This window comes from Falco rusticolus, chromosome 5 (genome assembly GCF_015220075.1).
Source record: "Falco rusticolus isolate bFalRus1 chromosome 5, bFalRus1.pri, whole genome shotgun sequence".
Taxonomy (NCBI): Eukaryota; Metazoa; Chordata; class Aves; order Falconiformes; family Falconidae; genus Falco; species Falco rusticolus.
The window spans coordinates 82,894,868-82,912,779 of record NC_051191.1 but is presented as its reverse complement, the minus strand read 5'-3'; the positions used below and the strand labels follow the sequence as shown (position 1 = coordinate 82,912,779).

Genomic DNA, 17,912 nt, shown 5'->3' with positions numbered 1-17,912 from the left:
GAGCGGAGTAACCCAGTTAATACACTAAAGACCACATTTTGCTTGAAACACGATGGGATATAGGTCTATGAAAACAGGACAAGCCCTGAGGAACAGCTCTTGGAGGTGTCTCTTAATGCCAGCTTCTTCTTGATAATGGTCAATAATGGAGCCTACCATACATCTAGGATGTGCCCTATGAGGTTGGCACTGTCAGCCTGGCCTATCCAAATCAGTGTCAGTCTATTGCCCAACTGCATAAAAAATTAAAACCAGTCTTCTATTTCTCTGCAGGTACCAGCCACAGAAGTTCTGAGAGGTTAAGTTTGCATCGGTTTGAGATTCCCTGTCCTTGGCATCAGGTTGTGACCCTGACCAAATCAGTGTGGAATGTTACACCCCTTCCTTGCAGTGGGCATGCCAAAAGATAATCAAGGAATCTCAAACTGTAAACTTAAGGTTTATTTAAAAACTAAGATAACAAAACCAGAAAAAGATAACTTTATCAACAAAGAAAGCACAGAGACAGAGTAAATAAACCACTTTCAGTCGAACTTCCTCCCTTGTTAGGGATTTCCTTGTAAGCAGTGTGTGCTCTTGAGCCCTGTGACTTTCTGTGGCTTTCTGGGTTTGATGGACTTCATGTAGTTCCACAGTGGCCCTAGGGCAGCTTCCCCTTTGCTGTCATCTCTGATGCCCAGCTGCTTGGATCCGCTGCTTGCTGAAGACTCCAAACTCCCCCTAGGTCCAGCGGCTCTGAGGGAAGAGACATTTCCCTGCCCCTCACCTTCAGTAGGGGACACCTGATCACTGGGCAGCAGCTGGAATATGAAAATAAAAGGGCAGTGCTCCATAACAACATATAGAGCACTCTCTCACCCCCTCCAGCAAACTGAGTATGAACAGATAGCCAGCCCCTCCAGCACAGCTTCTTTCTGAAGTAACAGTTTATATTCTGATTTCAGCCACTGCCGTTATCCTCTTACAACTACACATTCTTCCCTTGTTCTTGGTGATTAAAAGTCAGTGAGGGAACTACAAATATGTTTCAAGTCTTGACGAATGAGCCAGTGGGGAGTATTGCTTGTTTGAGGGACATAAAAATGTGCTTTCAAGTCAGAATGAGAGAATTTTTCCCATATGGTTCCATTTTCTCTTCCCTTGGCCACAACATTTTGAGTATAAGATGTTTGAGTAAGCAAAAACTTTCATTTTTTCCCGAATGAGAAAGCATGTCATCACTGTCACTTCATCAAGAAATCCACAGAGCTTTCTCCATCCTGCAGATGAAGGAGAGAGCCATGACTGGCACCATTTTAAGTAGGAATTATTCTGCCTCAGAGGAGATGGTAAGAATGATAATCCTCAGAGTCACAAAGCCCCCAGGTCCCAAGAGTTGCTGAAACACATTGGAAGAGCTTTGGTAGTATACACTGTTTGCAGGTCACATCTCTGCTCTACCAGTGCCACCTGTTTCTGGTGTTAGTTCTAACTTTTCTGGAGACGAAAATCTTCATGCATGATTTTCTTCTTTGATCGTTGTCCAAGAAACACAGTCTGCTGGTTGTCATTCTCTGTAGGTCGCTCTCATACTTCTCACCAGCTTCTTCACAGGTAACTGTGGTTTTTATTTGACCATTTGCTGTCCAGTTGAGCCATCGTTATCACTCTCTTTTTCAGCCTTTGGTGGTCTCTATTGCTTTTTATACTGTGCCCTTCCCCAGGAGGGCCAAGTCTAAATCTAATATATTTTCCCTGACCTGCACAGGACTAGTGGTGACTTCATGCACAGAGCTGTGGTGTAGGACTATTTCCCTTTTGGTCAATTACATTTTAGCCCTCCAGAGTCTGGTGTTCAGTGTGATTTTTTAACAGAGACAATCTTTTACACAGTAAGATTTATACACACACACATTTTACTTTGTCCTGTTAATCCTATCTATGACACATGGCAATGAGAGCGATTGCAATTTTCTACAGTTTTCTATTTATATTTCTACAAAATATAAATATGTGTTAACCTTCACTGTGGCTGCAGGGATGCCCAGTGCATGGCAAGGCTTTGAAATGTCTCCTTGTGCACAGAGATTTGAACATATGGGTATATATTCATGTATCTATGAGACATAGGATCTGGTTTTGATCACATCTATCACCAAGACTGGACTTGTATCACCTAGCAGTGGCTGCCTGAAAGTCAGTTATCTGGTATGAGTAAGTCATCCAGACTCTTAACGTGTGAAAATCCAGGCTCTTTTAGAGGGGGATCCATTCTGTCTCAGACACCCATCTTGGGAAAGGATGTGCTAACCTTGGCAAGGTGTCCAGAGGGAGCCTGCAGGAGTCCCTTTGACTAGACAGCTAAAGATAAATAAGACAAATCATATCTGTCATTCCTACAGGAAGCTGGGGGTGACATTCTTGCCTGGACCTCTTGTTTTTACTTCTCCTGCCTTTCTGTAATATTTGCAGCTTTTTCACACATATTTTGTGTTGTTGAGGATCCATAGCAAGATGCAGTTTCTACTTTGCCATGCCCAATGACAGCGCAGCAATAATTTACGTCTCCTCCTATATTAAACCTGAACAGGGAAAGAAAGTTGGATTTAGTTTCATTCCTCACCTAGCTGAATGCAATGCAGTCAGTATCACGTCCACGAAAGGCAAAGCGGCACCTGGCCTTGCTGCTAAGCTTCATTATTGTCAGTGGAATTAGTGTTGTTTATTTGACCATTTGCTGTCCAGTTGAGCCATCGTCATCACTCTCTTTTTCAGCCTTTGGTGGTCTCTATTGCTTTTCATACTAAACTTTTCAACAGTGGCCTTGTTGGAGTCTCCCCCCCCCCCCCCCCTTTTAATTGGCTTCCCTAGACCTCAACAGAAGCATATAGGCTATGCTTTCCCATCCAGAGACCTTCCTCTTCTTTGGTAGCCTCCATTCCATGGTGCTGACACCATCACACTCTCCCTTGTTCCTGCCTGGTATATCCTTCCCTTCCCCACTGAACTCCATCTGGTCAGATTCCTCCTTCCCCACCAGAACCACAGCGGTGTCCTCCCTTGCCATCCTGATGTGACACGCCTGTGTTCCCATGTGACTTACAAGCTCCCTTTGACTTGTCACAGGGATGTGCTGAAGCATCTGAATCTCAAGGAATAAGGTTGCTAGAAATTGCAGTCCCTGACCTTGCTCGTATGCCCTGTTGCTGGCTCTATTGGTTTGGGTTTTTTCCCCACTATTTCCGGACGTTGCAGCACAGTGACTTGCCAGAATAAGCTTACATGTCTTTGCTATGTTCCACATCGTTAATCCACTTCCACTTCTCGTTCTTACTGCGTTTGAGACCAAGCAAGTAGTAGTGACCTGTTGATTGTGAAGCAAGATAATCCTAGAAAGGAAACCATGATAATATGTTAAAATTACATTTCCTTCACCAGAGCCACGCAGAAAGCCAACATAGAAAGTACAATGTGCATCTCTTTCCACAGCTTCAGAAGCTGAATTTTTCCATTTTCATTTAATCTCCTCTCTCTTCCTGAGTCTCAGTAGGAATAGAATATAAATTAAATGCTATACATTTAATGGTACATTTAATTAATTTATTAATTATTAATTAATATTTTTTAATGTTTAATTATACATTTAATGGAGCACCATTAAAGCTATACATTGTAGTTAGCCAGGTGTGACTTGATACCTGGAGACACTTTTCTTTTCTGATTGTGATGGGAAAGCCTTTTCAGTTTTTGTCAAAGCAATAGCTCTCACAAATGAGTGTCTGTTTGACTTGCTTGGTCTTGGTTTGCATGCTAAATCTCTTTAAACTATAAGTCAGCTAGGCAGAGTTTTCTTCTTCCCATGGGAGCATGCTTGGGGAGAGAAGCTTCCAGATATAAGACTTCAACCACCAAGATGCATCTTCCTGTGAAGGTGTTTGCTACCATACAGAGGTGCTTGGTGTATATGGCTAGAGGTAGATTATAGACACCCAAAGACATGTAACATGAGAAGACACAAGTGTAACCCATCAGCCTTTTGGCATACAGGTCAAGCCACCCAAGAAGCAGCCCCATGAATTTAGATCTCACCAGTTCTTCCTTGTTCTCAATGATCACCAGGTCTGAACCCATGTCAGTACATTCTTTACGGGAGGCATTCCAATCATTTTTTTTCAACTCCTGAGAAAAGAAGTAGCATTTTTTCCCATTTTTTTCCCAGGGGTGGGGGCAGCCTGCATGAGGAAAGAACAGATGTGGAAAAATCCATGTTCCCACTAACAAAAGGATCCCATTACAAAAGAAAGTTAAGAGAGTAAGTTACAACCAGAAAAGTACCTGTGTGGTCCTGCTTATAATTTTCACCAGACCACCAGGTTCCCTGCCAGTCTCTGTAGCTAATATCAGCCCAAGAGTCACCAGGCATGAGTCAGAGAAGTAGAATCACAGATAATGTTATCCAGCTTTTTGAATCTTTGCTCAGATGATGAAGAGAAACTCAAGACAAAAAGCATTCAGTTTTCAAAAGTCTTATTTGCCTGCTACCCAATGTGGCAGTAGTGATGCTACTGAGAGAAAGAACGTTTCTCTCCATTGCCAGGCAGGGTGCTGGGTGGAACAGAGAATGGGAACTGGGGAGGATGACATGAGTCAGGGAGACAGGGACTGTGCGATACAGTTTAGTCGGTTATTCAGCAGCTCCTAAACAGCAAAAGGGAATTACATTTGGTTAAAATGCTGAGAACGGAGGGGTATTTGGAAAGCAGCACATGCACATTGATCCGTCACACTCACTACAATGCCGTGATACCAAAGGGCTTGTTATATTCATGTCTGTTCACCCGCCACAGGCTCCTCTGCACCAGCATGAGAGAGTTCTTCCCTCTGAAACTGTAAGGCAGGGCTGACCAAGCACTACTTTTAAAGAAGATGAGTATGTGAAATGTCTCTGGCTTTGAGAGCTCCTCCTATGAGTGTTCAGGGTAAAGCTATTTATTCCTGAGATGTCAGATTTTTTATTTTTTTGGTTTGGTTTTTTTTTTTCCTTCTGAGCAAAATCTAGTTACTCCACCCCCCATCCCCAAAAGGCAATGTAACAGGCTTCTGGAAAATGTCTTTTGAATGACAGAGAGTTACCTACCTAGTGCCTCTCCAGCGGTGGCGGAGGATAATTTTGAGTTATGTGGGCTGCTCACAGTTGGATAGTCTGGAAATAAGAATACAATTTCTGCTTTGGATGGCTGACCATTTTGCCACACACTGTCAGAGCTCTCCTAGACCTCCACTGTCACCCCACACAGAAACTCTGCTCCTCACCTTTTTGCCTCTCCATTGAAAAAAAAAAAACCAAATGTAGTACCATACTACGGAGAAGTTTTCCAAATAGCCTAAATCTGAAACTTAACAAAAAATGTTCCACACATTTTCAGAGTGGTGGTAAGTGTGGTGTACAGCATACATTTAACTACAGCAATAAGAAATAAGAGCCATTTTGAAGAGCTCAGTGCTCGAGCCAGTCTGTCCTTGGATAAGCATGCTCCCACACAGGCTGGAGCTGCGGTCACGGTCTGCTTCTACAACCCAAACAACGGGGGTGATGTATTCAGGCAGAACACACCTGTGCCTCAGCTGGAAGCTAGTCCAACAGTCCCAGACCAAAATAAGACAACAGTGTTCACTTTAGGTTTTAACTTATAGAATCATAGAATCATAGATTCATTTATGTTGAAAAAGACCTTTAAAATCATCGAGTCCAACTGTTAAGCCAGAACTGCCAAGTCCACCACTAAACCATGTCACTAAGCACCACATCTACATGTTTTTTAAACACCTCCAGGGATGGCGATTCCACCACATCCCTGGGCAACCTGTTCCAATGCTTGACCACCCTTTCAGTGATTTTTTTTTCCTAATATCCAATCTAAACCTCCCCTGGTGCAACTTGAGGCTGTTTTTTCTTGTCCTGTCGCTTGTTATCTGGGAGAAGAGACCAACCCCCAGCTGCCTGCAGCCTCCCTTCAGGTAGTTGTAGAGAGCGATAAGGTCCCCCCTCAGCCTTCTCCTCTCCAGGCTGAACAACCCCAGCTCCCTCAGCTGCTCCTCATAAGACTGAAGCAGATAGCCAGGCTGAAATAGCCTTGATTTTCCTCTTCTGACACAGTGGTTGTGAGGGATTTGTGCTCCACAGGAGGCTTCAGACTCCCAGAAAAAGTGACTGTGGAAGGAGGCTTACAAATTTGCATTTATTATCTGATGACAAGCCAGACTGCATGAATTTATCACAGAGAAAAAGGAAAAAAAGAGTTTTGAGAAGGTGAAGAGTAGCTGAGGCCTCAGATGAATTAAATTTATGCTTAGTTTACTAGAGAAGCTCATGTGTTTTTTATGTATTTTTCGTGTCATCTCAGGGCTTTGGTTTTATCAGTTGATCCTGTTGAAAATAGGGAGTTCAGGGATCACTCACAGTTAACAGGCAAAAGGAGGATTAAGTTGTTCCAACTGTCTCTGTGTAGCAGTAATAAAATCTTGATATTCTCCCAGCTTCTCTGCTTAGGAAGCCTCAGCTTTAAAGACACAATTGCCCATGCCGTGACTATTATTAGTTCAACTGAGTAAGAGTTACTAAATTGTCTATAACAAAGTTTAAGGAGACATTTTTGAGGTTATTTGGAATTTAACAATGAAGGGATGAATAGTAACAGTAAATTAACATTAAAGTAAAAATTGTAGGGGTAGAATTCTTATACTTGAAACCCAAATTGATAAATTCCTTTTAAGAAATATACAAAATGAGAAAAAAGATTGAATGAAAGAAAGATCTAAGAAACTCATACCAGAATGGCATGGAGCATGAAAGAACTGACATTGCTGAAGGCTTCATACTAAAGGCAAATGATAATAGAAGCAGAACACTAAAGGAAGAGCTTTGTTTACAAGAAGCAAACTCAAAAATAAGATGAGGTAAAAGAAGTGGAGCGGCAGTTAGATTAGGTGACACCTAACCTGTTGTAGACATTGAAAACTGGTAGTGAAAGGATGGATTACTAACCCAAAGCATCCAAACTGTAACTATCAACGAGGAAAGTGACAATCATGAGCTCTTACTTTCCTTGGCGTAGAACCATTTCCTGAGTACTTATGCATCCTTACAGGTGCAAGGCCCTGTAGTTCAGTAGGAATGACACCTTGGAAGGCGTTCAGCCCACCAGAGTATAGTCATAACTATGCTGACAAGAGGTAACTATTGTTTGAGAGATGAGCACCTGTTACAGAGAATCCATTTTTGCCTTGTACCCATCTCTGGTGAAAATAGGTTAATTTATCATAAATTTAGCATATCTTCTTCCAGTATGTTTTCTGTAGCCAAATTGTTATTGACAAAAATCCTGAGGAGCATTTGTGCCCTGATTGAATACCTTGCTCAGTTTTCAGAGAATGCTGCAGAAGTTAATTATTTCCTCAAGAAACAAAGAATACTGGCAAAACAAAGGTTTTCAGGAAAGGGAATACATTTCACTAGGCACGCTTTTGCCTGTTGTAAGAAACAAAACTGACCAGCCTCTAACGTGGGGACTTTTTCTACCAACTCCATCTCACAGTCTTCATAGTCAAAATGAAGCAACTTTTAGCCCTATGACGATCATAAAGAGAATACAGAAATTATTTTTTTTTGGCTGGTAACTACAAATACCCCTAATGGCTGAAATATCCCCTCAATTATGCTATTAAATGATTCAGTGCAATATTTGACATTGAAATAATTGACAAATATATGCTTGTCTTATACAACGTATCGCTTCTCTGCACATATCTTGTTTCAGTTTTATCTATAAGCCATCAAGGTTTCAGAAACCTAATGCCAAAAATATCCAGAAGGATTTCAGGGACCACCAGACTCCAAAGTGAGCAGTGATATAAATGTATCCCAGTTTTAATACAAAGGATTAATCAGTTCCTTCTGTAAGCCTAGACCCAGACAGTGAGTGATGAAAGGAAGTAAGTATGAAATAACGGTATTGTTTTGGGACATGATTGGTAATACTTGCTTTCCCAGAAAACAGTTACTGGGCCCAGTTCCTCTGTTTTGTAATTTTGCACAGGGTTTCCAGCACCTGAAGGGACCTAGGATTTTTCTATACTGTTCTTTCTTTCTTTATAGCATTAGCTCTAATAAATAATATTTTAAATAATACCTCACAGAGCCTGCATGATTGCCTTTTTTGTTTTGCTGGGATCGTAATGAGCTGGCATCTCCTGGTGCAAAACAGCTGTCAAACTGCCCTTTTACAAATTGCTGAAGTATGAATTGTAAAAGCCACTACAGACTTTGAAACCACAGTGCCTAGGAAGTCCTACTGATCTACATTTCTTTCCTGACAGCAGACAAGAACCAGACTTTTGGAACTGTGAGAAAAAAAGTTGCACTGTAGCACCTAAAATCAGATGCTGGCAATGTATATCACAGTTTTTACATTTACAATTCAAAGATCAAAGCTGATCAATAAATGTCTAATTTTGCAGAGACTATATTATTTACCCTGTTCCTTTTAGGGATTAGCTTCCAATACACTTGTGTAAGAGAATATGAGTCTTAGATGTCATTATAAAAAAACCCCACAACCAACCAACCAAGATGTATGTCTGAACGTTGGAATACAAACGTTCTTAAAGCTCTGGTGTATAGAATTACATCCAAAGCTGTATGCAGAGATACTCATTATAAAGTCTGCATTATATTTTATAGAATATTAAAACAGATAATCATAGTGGAAATTATGAAGTTAAAGCTGAAGACCGAGAAGTTCAAGAAGCAACCGCAAGTCTGGAAGAGAGAGAAATGATTTTAGTCTTCAGGAAGTTCTCAAAAACATGATATGGAGGAACAACAGAACCATTTAATTTTAGAAGCTGAAGAAGTTTTGCATATAGCCTGAGCCTGTGGGTAGAAGCTTGAAGTACTGCTTGTAAAGATACCCTGCAGTCCTTAGTATATAATAGTACCAAATACTGGTACTAAAACTACCTAACATCACTTAAAAGTATTTATATCTGTGAAAAATTAGAAATTAATGCATACTGATAGATATGCATTACAAAAATAAACACCATTCTACTGATTCTCCTACTGGATGGAAATAATTTGCAAGACATAAATGGTAGGTCAATATTTTCTCCTGGAATATTGCCGCCTTGAAGTCTGAAATCTGTCTGAGAGATTCAGACAGCAGCATTACTGAAAATGTTTCAAAGGCCCTGAAACCTAACAAAGCAGTAATGTGTTATTTACTAACTGGAGCAACTTAACACTGAATTTTCTTGTGCTTAAGTCGTATGCTAATTTGGAACATCAAGGCTTTCTTTGCCTTTTACTGAATCCCTAGAGCAACAAGAAAAAATAAAACAGAAAAATCAGTTTGAAATTTTATGTTTTTCATGCATATATGCATTTATATGTGGTATCTTGAGGCTGGATATCAGCTCCTGGTTTAAGAAAAGAGAAAAATTCATATGAAGGAGCATTTGAAACAAAGTCAGACCTGCCTGTTCTTGGAAGAGGATCTCATGAACTGCAGGGCCAATTTTTCAATTACTAACGATAAATTTTCTCTCAAGAAAAAAGAAAATAACACTACTATAAAAATCTTAAACATTTCTGATCAGGTTCCACTGAGTAAAATTGTTGTCATTTTTATGAACAGAAATGGAAAATGCCTTCTGGCCTGCTGAGCTCTTGTATGATGGAGTGATATCGAAAGGTGACACTTTAGTTCATTTAAACAAGCTGTTTGTCAGCAATGGTTTATTTGGCAAAACAAGATTGTATGGAAAACACATGTAAAATTAAAACTTAGAAATAAAACAGTCAAAATGGTAAAAGTTTTCATTTTGAGTACAAGTGAGAACTGTACGCTATTGAAATAATAAATTAATTTGATTGAGTTTCTCAAGTTTGATCTAGATCTCAAGTTTCTTAGGAGTATATTTTCAGTTCACTGAGGCAGTACTGAACCCAACAAAATAACAATAACTGAAGCCAGACCTGAATCAAAGTCTATGACTCCTCATTTGACTCCTGCTCTATTAAATGCTGGTAATTTCACCTTGTTATGTTGTGTTGTTCTGGGTTTTTTGGTTTTCTTTTCTTAATTTTACCCTTCCTGTGGTATTTTACATTTTATAAAGGTCAGAGGACTATCAGACATCTGTCCTTTACTCTTTGCCTTGAAAAATACCATCAATTACTTCCCACAACCCTATTTTTTAAGTTCTGTGGATCAAAGGTTTTGGTCTGTTTTCACAAAGAGTTTCTCCATGTGCATCTCTGCATAGCTGGCAAACTCTGGGACTTGAGAGTGATCGATTGTGGAAACCTCTTAAGCTTGTTCAGCTGTCAGAGGATGAAAAGAAACACGCAACCACATCCAAAATTTAAAAATGATACCTTCAAAATATTCGAGGGGAAGTACCACACGGCTCTAATAAAATCTGTTTTAGTCTAATGGAGATAAGAATGCTTTCTTTCTAAAAAAATACCTTTTAATGTAGTTCAAAGACTGTTATGAACTCAGTGATATATATGCAGAGAAGCCTAGTACCAGGCTTTTGTCTGAGTAATGTGCAAACAAATTCCTTTAAGTTGTGTCTTAGCTACGTCTTTCAAATGAGCTTTTTTGCATATTTATTTGAAAAATATATGAATATAAGTTTTGGTGTTATAGACATCTTGGTGACATGATACAAAATCATCACCTTGGAATATTCTCGTGCATAGCAATCATAGTAGCATTATCTAATCTTGTCTTGTTTCTTCAAAATATTTGTCTAATGAATTATTTATTATTTGAACACTCAGTTTTTTAATTGGTTTTGGCCTTTTTTTTTTTTTTCTTTTGGAATTTTAAACTTTCAGGCCATTTGACTCTTTTATGGATTTCCTCTTACACCCATGGTTGGCTGAAAACTCCTGTCCTGTGCCTACAAACTAGCTTTCTGTTGTTACTGGGTTGGGATGTCATGACTTAGGTCTCAGTGGGTGGGTGAGAGTCACAAATTAATTGCAGTTATTACATTTTCAGCAGTACTTACAAATGAGCACCAGACACACCACTAAGACCAGTAGGAGGATTACCACAGCAACCAATACAGCAACACATGTTCTGGAGCAACGTCTTTTACCTACAGATAGGTGGAAAAAAATAAAGATTAGGGGAACAGCTGGAAAAGGAACACTTCATCTTCATTCAAGAACTGGAAGACATATGGCCCAAATGAAAAAATGGATATACTGTCAAATTTTAAGAGACATTAAGTGTGAGATAGCTGGGTTACTAATGCTGTTTTGTAATCCCATTCTTAAAGCTATCTTTGTACCCAGGGACTAGAAAGTAACGGATCTAATGTGAATTAAAACTAAAAATTTAAAAAAGTTCTAGAGGACATCTGCAAACTTTGGTCTGCTGTTCTGACCATACAGTCACAGAATCATTTAGGATGGAAGCAACCTTTTCAGATCACTTTGTCCAACTCCCCCGCTCAAGCAGTGTCAGCTAAAGCAGGTTGTCCAGGACCATGCACAGTCAGGTTTTGAATATCTCCTGGAATGAAGACTCTATGTTAGGAATTATTCAGAAGGAAAATGAACAAAAATAATGGATTTTTTTCTGCCACGTGGTTTTCTATATCCATGATTCCCTTCTACCTTCAATGATGCATTCAGTTCTACTACCCCTATTTCAAAAAGCATATAGGAAAAGGTTCAGGGAAGGGTGTGTGCTGTGTGTAGAACCAAAGGGAGGTTGGGCAACTTTGTAGAAGAGAAATCCACTGAGGATACATGAATAGAAACACATTTGTCTCAGTAAGTCCCTGTGTAGATGCATACACATGGAGCATTATGGGAAGGTATCGTACATGCCTACCCTCTTTTTATTCATCTCTACTTGTTCACTTATGCCTGCACTTGGAGACAGGAGGCTGGGATAGGTGGTTTGATGATCTGGCCCAAAATATCCTTGTGTTCCTATACCAGTGAAGCCAAAGTGTTTTAGCTGTATATAATGCAACATGCCAACGGCCCCCTGCACTGGCTATGAAGCTGAGAACTGTATCATCGCTCTTCCTGCAGTTTTATATCACTGCATTTTTGGGTAATAAGGAACGGTCTTCTGTGCTCTCATTGTTTAAATTCATATCAGTTTAAGCAGACAGCTGAAAACTCACCAGATGATGTGTAGCTAGCTACAGCATTCGTGTCTAGGGATTGCACTTTCACTTCTGCATATGTAGAACCTAAAACCAGACAAAAATAACAGAGAACAGAGAAAGCTGAGAAACAACTTAAATGGAACAAAAATGACTGAAATGCTAAATACATGACAGCAACTGATTTATGTTACAGTGTTTAACCATGTCCAAATAATATTTTTTTCCATCGCATTCACACCTTAAAGGACTTGCTGTAGGCAGAAACAGACCTTGTTTCTCTTCAGTGCAGAGAATAACAGAGGAGGCATGGGCATGGGCATATGCATTTTAAACCTAAACAAAAATGATGAGAAATGTGTAAAGTTGTTTGATTTATTCAGTCCATATCCATATGTCAGTGCAGAGAAAGGCTGCAACATCAAAGCAATCCTGAAAACTGCAGATCATGCTAAATTTGAAGAAGTTACTAGCTAATGATAACATGATGAGAAAACTGAAAACTATTCTAACATCTGGAGATAATAAATACAAATGAACATGGAAGAAAACGCGGGGAAGAAAGGAAGGGCAAGGACACATAAAAAAGGGGTAGAAAGTAAGAAATACGATGCTGCAGTTTTATAAAACATTCAAAGTCATCCTGATACACAGCACTGAGCCCCTTTGTTTTTACCACCATACAGAGTTAATGTCTTCTATGAGTTTAAGTGCATTCTTCTGGCTTATGGAATTAATTTCATTCCTTTGTGAACACTGCATTTAATCTAGGGAATCCACTATCAAAGAGAAAATAGCAAACTCAAGGAAAAAAACCAAGACAGAAGTCAGTGAGCTCTTTTCTGTAAGATATGTGTAATCAATGGGAAATACTGTGCATAAATTAAGTGAACATATAGAAGAGTTGATAGGGGTTTTCCAGAAAGGCACAAATAGAGGAATGTAGGAATATTATTAAAACTAAAACCTGCAAGCTGGAGTACATGGATTAAATTAGAAGGAAAATGGAACCTTTAATCAGTTGACATCTGTTGTGGGTGCCTGTCAATTTAGCCATGAAGTAATCTGTCAAAAGAGGTGATAGAAACAATGTTTCTTGGGGCATTAGAAACTCCAGCCTTCTGAAAATAGATGCCCAGGGATCACACTTTATGCAAAAGACAAGAATAGGATGCAAAGAAATAGAAATTACTGTTTCTGTTGAAGAGGTAGTAAGGTTAAAAAGAAAGGGAAGAAAAAAGAATATGAAATACAGAGACAAAGTGTATGAAGTCTGTTATTTTATGATGCAATTTTAAGTGATGTAGCAATACCAGCGCAAAAGTTTATGCAATGATTCTCAGTCCATTAAAGAAAGGAAATTTTACTTTAGAATTTTGCAGTCATTTATACTAAATCAAACTAAAACTGTCCATGAAACATTTTATGCTTAATTTCTTAAATAGGTAGTTTGTACAGACTATACAAGCCAGTAGGAAGAAAACCCAAAGCAATGCCTACTACGCTCAGCAAACACAAACGGGCTACGCATGAGACTGCTTCAAACAACAGAAACGTCAGGCACTGGATCTCCTGGTTGGTTTGCTGCAGGCATCAGTCTGCTACACGAGAACATGACTGGTTCAGGACCAGTTGATGTTCAGGTGTGGAATGATCTCCTAAATTGATAGAAACTACCCTTAATTTTACAGAAGAAACTCTCCCTCACACTTGCACCTTATCGAATGAAAAGTAGACCTTATAACAATCCCCTTTTCTTGGTAAAAAACCTACATGAACACCCCATCTGCGCATTTTTCACAGCACTGCCCCTCACATTTCATTTTCCTCTTCAGGGCTTCGGTGATCTTTCAAATACATGTGACAGAGGCTGAAGAATACAAAGAAAGCTCAGTGGAGATCAATCGACTCACCTTGGACGTCAGTGACCTTATATAGACTGGGCCTGGTTGGTTCAGTCAAATTCAAGTCAGCGTAAAGGAGATTTTCTGACATTCTTGCTCCCCCTTCTCCTGTCTTTCTCTCACTGCTGTTTTTAAAATCTACTCTGGACTGACGATGACACAGAGCTCCTTCCCCTCTAACCTTCAGCAGAAAGTTCTTTCCTCTTTCGGTCTTATACAAACCCATAGTGAGAAGGGAAGCCTAATGCTGATTGTTTTTTTTATAGTAGTGTGTTAAGTGCAAGGGTGTAACCTTGATGTAGTCACCTTTGTCAGGAGGTTTTTCTAGCGTCAGTAGTATTTTGAGTTTCAAAATCTTGACACCCTGCCCCTCTCCTGTCCCCCTCCCCCAGCCCTTTGTACTTCGAAAAGACCAGATTTTTTAAATGCAATGGAAAGAAGAAGAGTACAGACATTTGGAAATCAGCCCCAGGAAGCAGAGCGAAGCTTTCAGGGTGGACCCACAGCACATCACGGGGAGCATCCCTGTGGAGTCCAGAAGGCAGGGCTTTCAAAAGCAGGTGTGTGAAATCATGATACATTTGCCTCTGATCCATACAGAAGTGCACTCAACGCTGCTGACACAGGACCCTGCCACACCTCGGGGCTTGCTGGTGTGTCTGCAGCTCTTCTAAACCAGAACCAAGCTGACTTGCTGTGTCCTGAGGAACATGGGTTTTGAGCAGCTCAGAAACATGTTCTTCCCCTCTGTGAGTAACTTCTGATGGCAAATGGGGATTCATAAAGTGAGATTGGTTCGGCCTGTTTTGGGAAGGGTGAGGGGCGCCTAATATGCAAAAGCAACAACTCGAATAGGTTAGTCTAAACAAGACAAGCCCTAGGCTTTCTAGGTTTTCAATTCCTGCATGACTAATGCTTTCATAGAGCAGGAGGCGGAAGCTATGTGGATATTGTGCTGTGAATCATTGTTGGAGGAAATATGCTAGCTCATAGCAGCATTTACTAATTCAAAATGCCGGATTTAGTTTTTGCACTGACAGCAGGTGTAACCTGCCAGGAGAAGCCTGATCACCCAGACTGGTCTGCTGGTTGACGGCAGGCTCAGCGTAAGTCAGCAGCATGTCTTGGCAGTCAAGGGGGCAAACCACATCTTGAGGTACGTCAAACACAACATAACCAGCTGATCAAGAGAGGTTACTATCCAGGTCAGCCTCCCCTTGAGCGCTGTGTGCCATTCAGGACCTGTCCTGGTTTAACCCCAGCTGGCCACTAATCACCACAGCTCCACTCACTCATCCCAGGAGGGAATGCTGGAGAGAATGGGAAAGGTAGAAGCGAGAAAACTTGTGGGTAGAAGTCAAGACAGTTTAATAGGTAAAGCAAAAGCCACACACGCAAGCAAAGCAAACTAAGGAATTCATGCACCCCTTCCCGTGGGCATGCAAGTGTTCAGCCATCTCCAGGAAAGCCAGGCTCCATCACCAGTAACGATTATGTGGGAAGATAAATGCCATCACTCTGAATGTCCCCCCGTACCTCCTCCTTCCTCCAGCTTTATACGCTGAGCATGACATCCTGTGGTATGGGGTATCCCTTTGGCCAGTTGGGGTCAACTGTCCCATCTGTGTCCCCTCCCAGCTCCTTGTGCACACCCAGCCTGGTCGCTGCTGGGGTGGGGTGAGAAGCAGAAAAGCCCTCGGCTCTGTACAAGCACAGCTCAGCCATAACTAAAACATCCCTGTGTTAGCAACACTGTTTTCAGCACAAATCCAAAACGCAGCCTCATACTAGCTGCTATGAAGAAAATTAACTCTACCCCAGCCAAAACCAGCCCAGGGCCCCACAATTTAAGAAGGATGTGAAGGCTCTTCAATGCATCCAGAGGAGGGCAACATAGCTGGTTGGAAGGGCTGGAAGTCATGTCCTGTGAGGAGGGGCCAGGAACATTGGGTTCATCTAGTTTGAGGGGAAGGAGGCTGAGGGGCAATATCCCTGTTATCTACAGCTTCCTGAGGAGGGGATGTGGAGAGGGAGGTGCTGATCTCTCCTCCATGGGATCGAGTGACAGAACACACAGGAATGGTTCAAAGCTGAGTCAGGGGAAGTTTAGACTGGACATTGGGAAACATTTCTTTACCAGGAGGGTGGCCAGACACTGCAACAGCTTCCTACAGAAGTGGTCGATGTCCCATGCCTGTCAGTGCCTGACAAATAACATAACTATCACCAGATTTGCTTATTTAATTCTCATGTATGCACTGGGGAAAAAGATAAGAAAAAAGACCAGTAAATGGTTTAGATTTTGTGAAATTAGAATTCATAGGTTTGCTATATGAACGTGTATAAGGTCTGTTTTTCAGTAAACACTAGGTCACTGCATTATTATTACCTGGCCAACAGCAAGTAAATTCCCTGCCATGCAGTCATTGATGGATACGGTAGCATTGTTTTAGAATCAATTACATTATTTAATAACTAAGGAGCTTAGTTTTCTATACTGACTTCAGTACAGAGAATATGTAGATAGCTTGAGACTAGATAATGCTTAATGAAACACCAGTGAGCAAACACTTATAGTAGCCCATCTGTGAAAGCTCTGGATTTAATCATGAAGCAGCAGCTATTGAACAGATGACTGTATTCCTGTCCTTACTACGTTACAGTACATTGCTTTTCTGATTTAGAACAAACTATACTAGAAAGTATTTTTAATGAAAATAACATAAATGCCAATGCCCGCTGAACCCATTTCTTCCAAAGAAAGACAATTTTCTATTACATAAGTAACCTCTCATGTTCAGGGCCATCAGATCTGGAATACCCTGCTCCCAGGTGGTAATTACAGACTTCTTCAGTGGGCCAGTGATATGTTCTGGTATTCTGCCCCTCATTTCCCATACTCAGAGGCTGAGATAAGCCAAGCAAACACCAGCTGTGTGAGAGAAAGAAGGGGAACTGAAACAGTTTCTTTACTGGTTGATGACTCTGAAGTACAGGCTGCGTTCAAGCTAAGGTCTGCAGTGGCCCTCAGACCTGACAGTGAGAGGTATCCAGAAATATTTTGACAGGCAGCCCGCTCTGGAATATTAATGTATCTGATTAGACCACTCTCATTTCTCTGGAGTTCCTGAGGATGGAAGGAAAGAGGGAAAAATAAAATTACATGATTTGTTTTTAAGTTGGGAGCCACAAGACTGACATAATACTGCAAGTTTTGGATGTGTTCTAGTCAGTTTTCTTGCTGTCTGGATGCATAACCACCAATCTGAGAGAATATCATGACGTGGGTCCCCCTCCAACAGCAGAAAACCTCTCTGAGAGAGGAGAAGATAGAATTTTGATCCTTTTTCAATTTAAGATATTTTTTTCTCCTAATTTACCTCTAAGATGTGTAGGTACCAGACTGGTGCCCTGAAATGCAGACAGATAAGTAAGAGCCAAGAAGCTATGTTCCATGTATATGGATTTTCTGGATCATCCTAACTCCCTTTGCATGCATTTCATCTGAGTGACCTTCAGTACTATTTTATTGCTCATCCTATCAAAAATGCCCTGCCATGGCATCACTCCCTGGGCACTGTTATATTACCAAGGTGCAAGAGTTTTTTTCCTCTTTGGAGAAGAATTTTTGGCTTTGTTAGTTCAAAGTTAAGTGATGACTAAATATGTCTTTGACGGTTCCTTGCAACTGCAGCCTCGGACACAGGACTTCATCATTCAGGTAATCCTTTTCCGTTTCTATAGCTGTGAATAAGCTATGAATAGCTGGTGTTACCCAAGATGTTGTCTGTTGCCTCTATCTCTCAGCCACACTTTGTTCTCAGAACATCA

The 17,912-nt window shown here is 40.7% G+C and overlaps 1 protein-coding gene across 1 annotated transcript; it reads right to left on the bottom strand.

The window, feature by feature from the left end:
- Positions 1–418: 418 nt before the first annotated feature.
- LOC119148728 (C-type lectin domain family 5 member A-like) lies at positions 419–14,276 on the bottom strand. Its single transcript, XM_037389261.1, has 7 exons — positions 14,091–14,276; positions 12,196–12,264; positions 11,062–11,151; positions 5,117–5,182; positions 4,069–4,211; positions 3,262–3,368; positions 419–2,561 (listed from the first exon to the last, which is right to left on the bottom strand). The coding sequence occupies exons 1-7, from the start codon at positions 14,170–14,172 to the stop codon at positions 2,420–2,422; spliced, it is 699 nt and encodes a 232-aa protein (XP_037245158.1). The 5' UTR covers positions 14,173–14,276; the 3' UTR covers positions 419–2,419.
- Between the last annotated feature and the right edge of the window lie 3,636 nt (positions 14,277–17,912).

Excerpts from the sequence above, each read along its gene's own strand:
- LOC119148728 (XM_037389261.1), bottom strand. The coding sequence starts at position 14,172 with ATGTCAGAAAATCTCCTTTACGCTGACTTGAATTTGACTGAACCAACC. Across the intron at positions 12,265-14,090 it reads TAAGGTCACTGACGTCCAAG|GTTCTACATATGCAGAAGTG; the intron begins GTGAGTCGATTG and ends GTCTGGTTTTAG. Across the intron at positions 4,212-5,116 it reads CACCGCTGGAGAGGCACTAG|GCTGCCCCCACCCCTGGGAA; the intron begins GTAGGTAACTCT and ends TTCCTCATGCAG.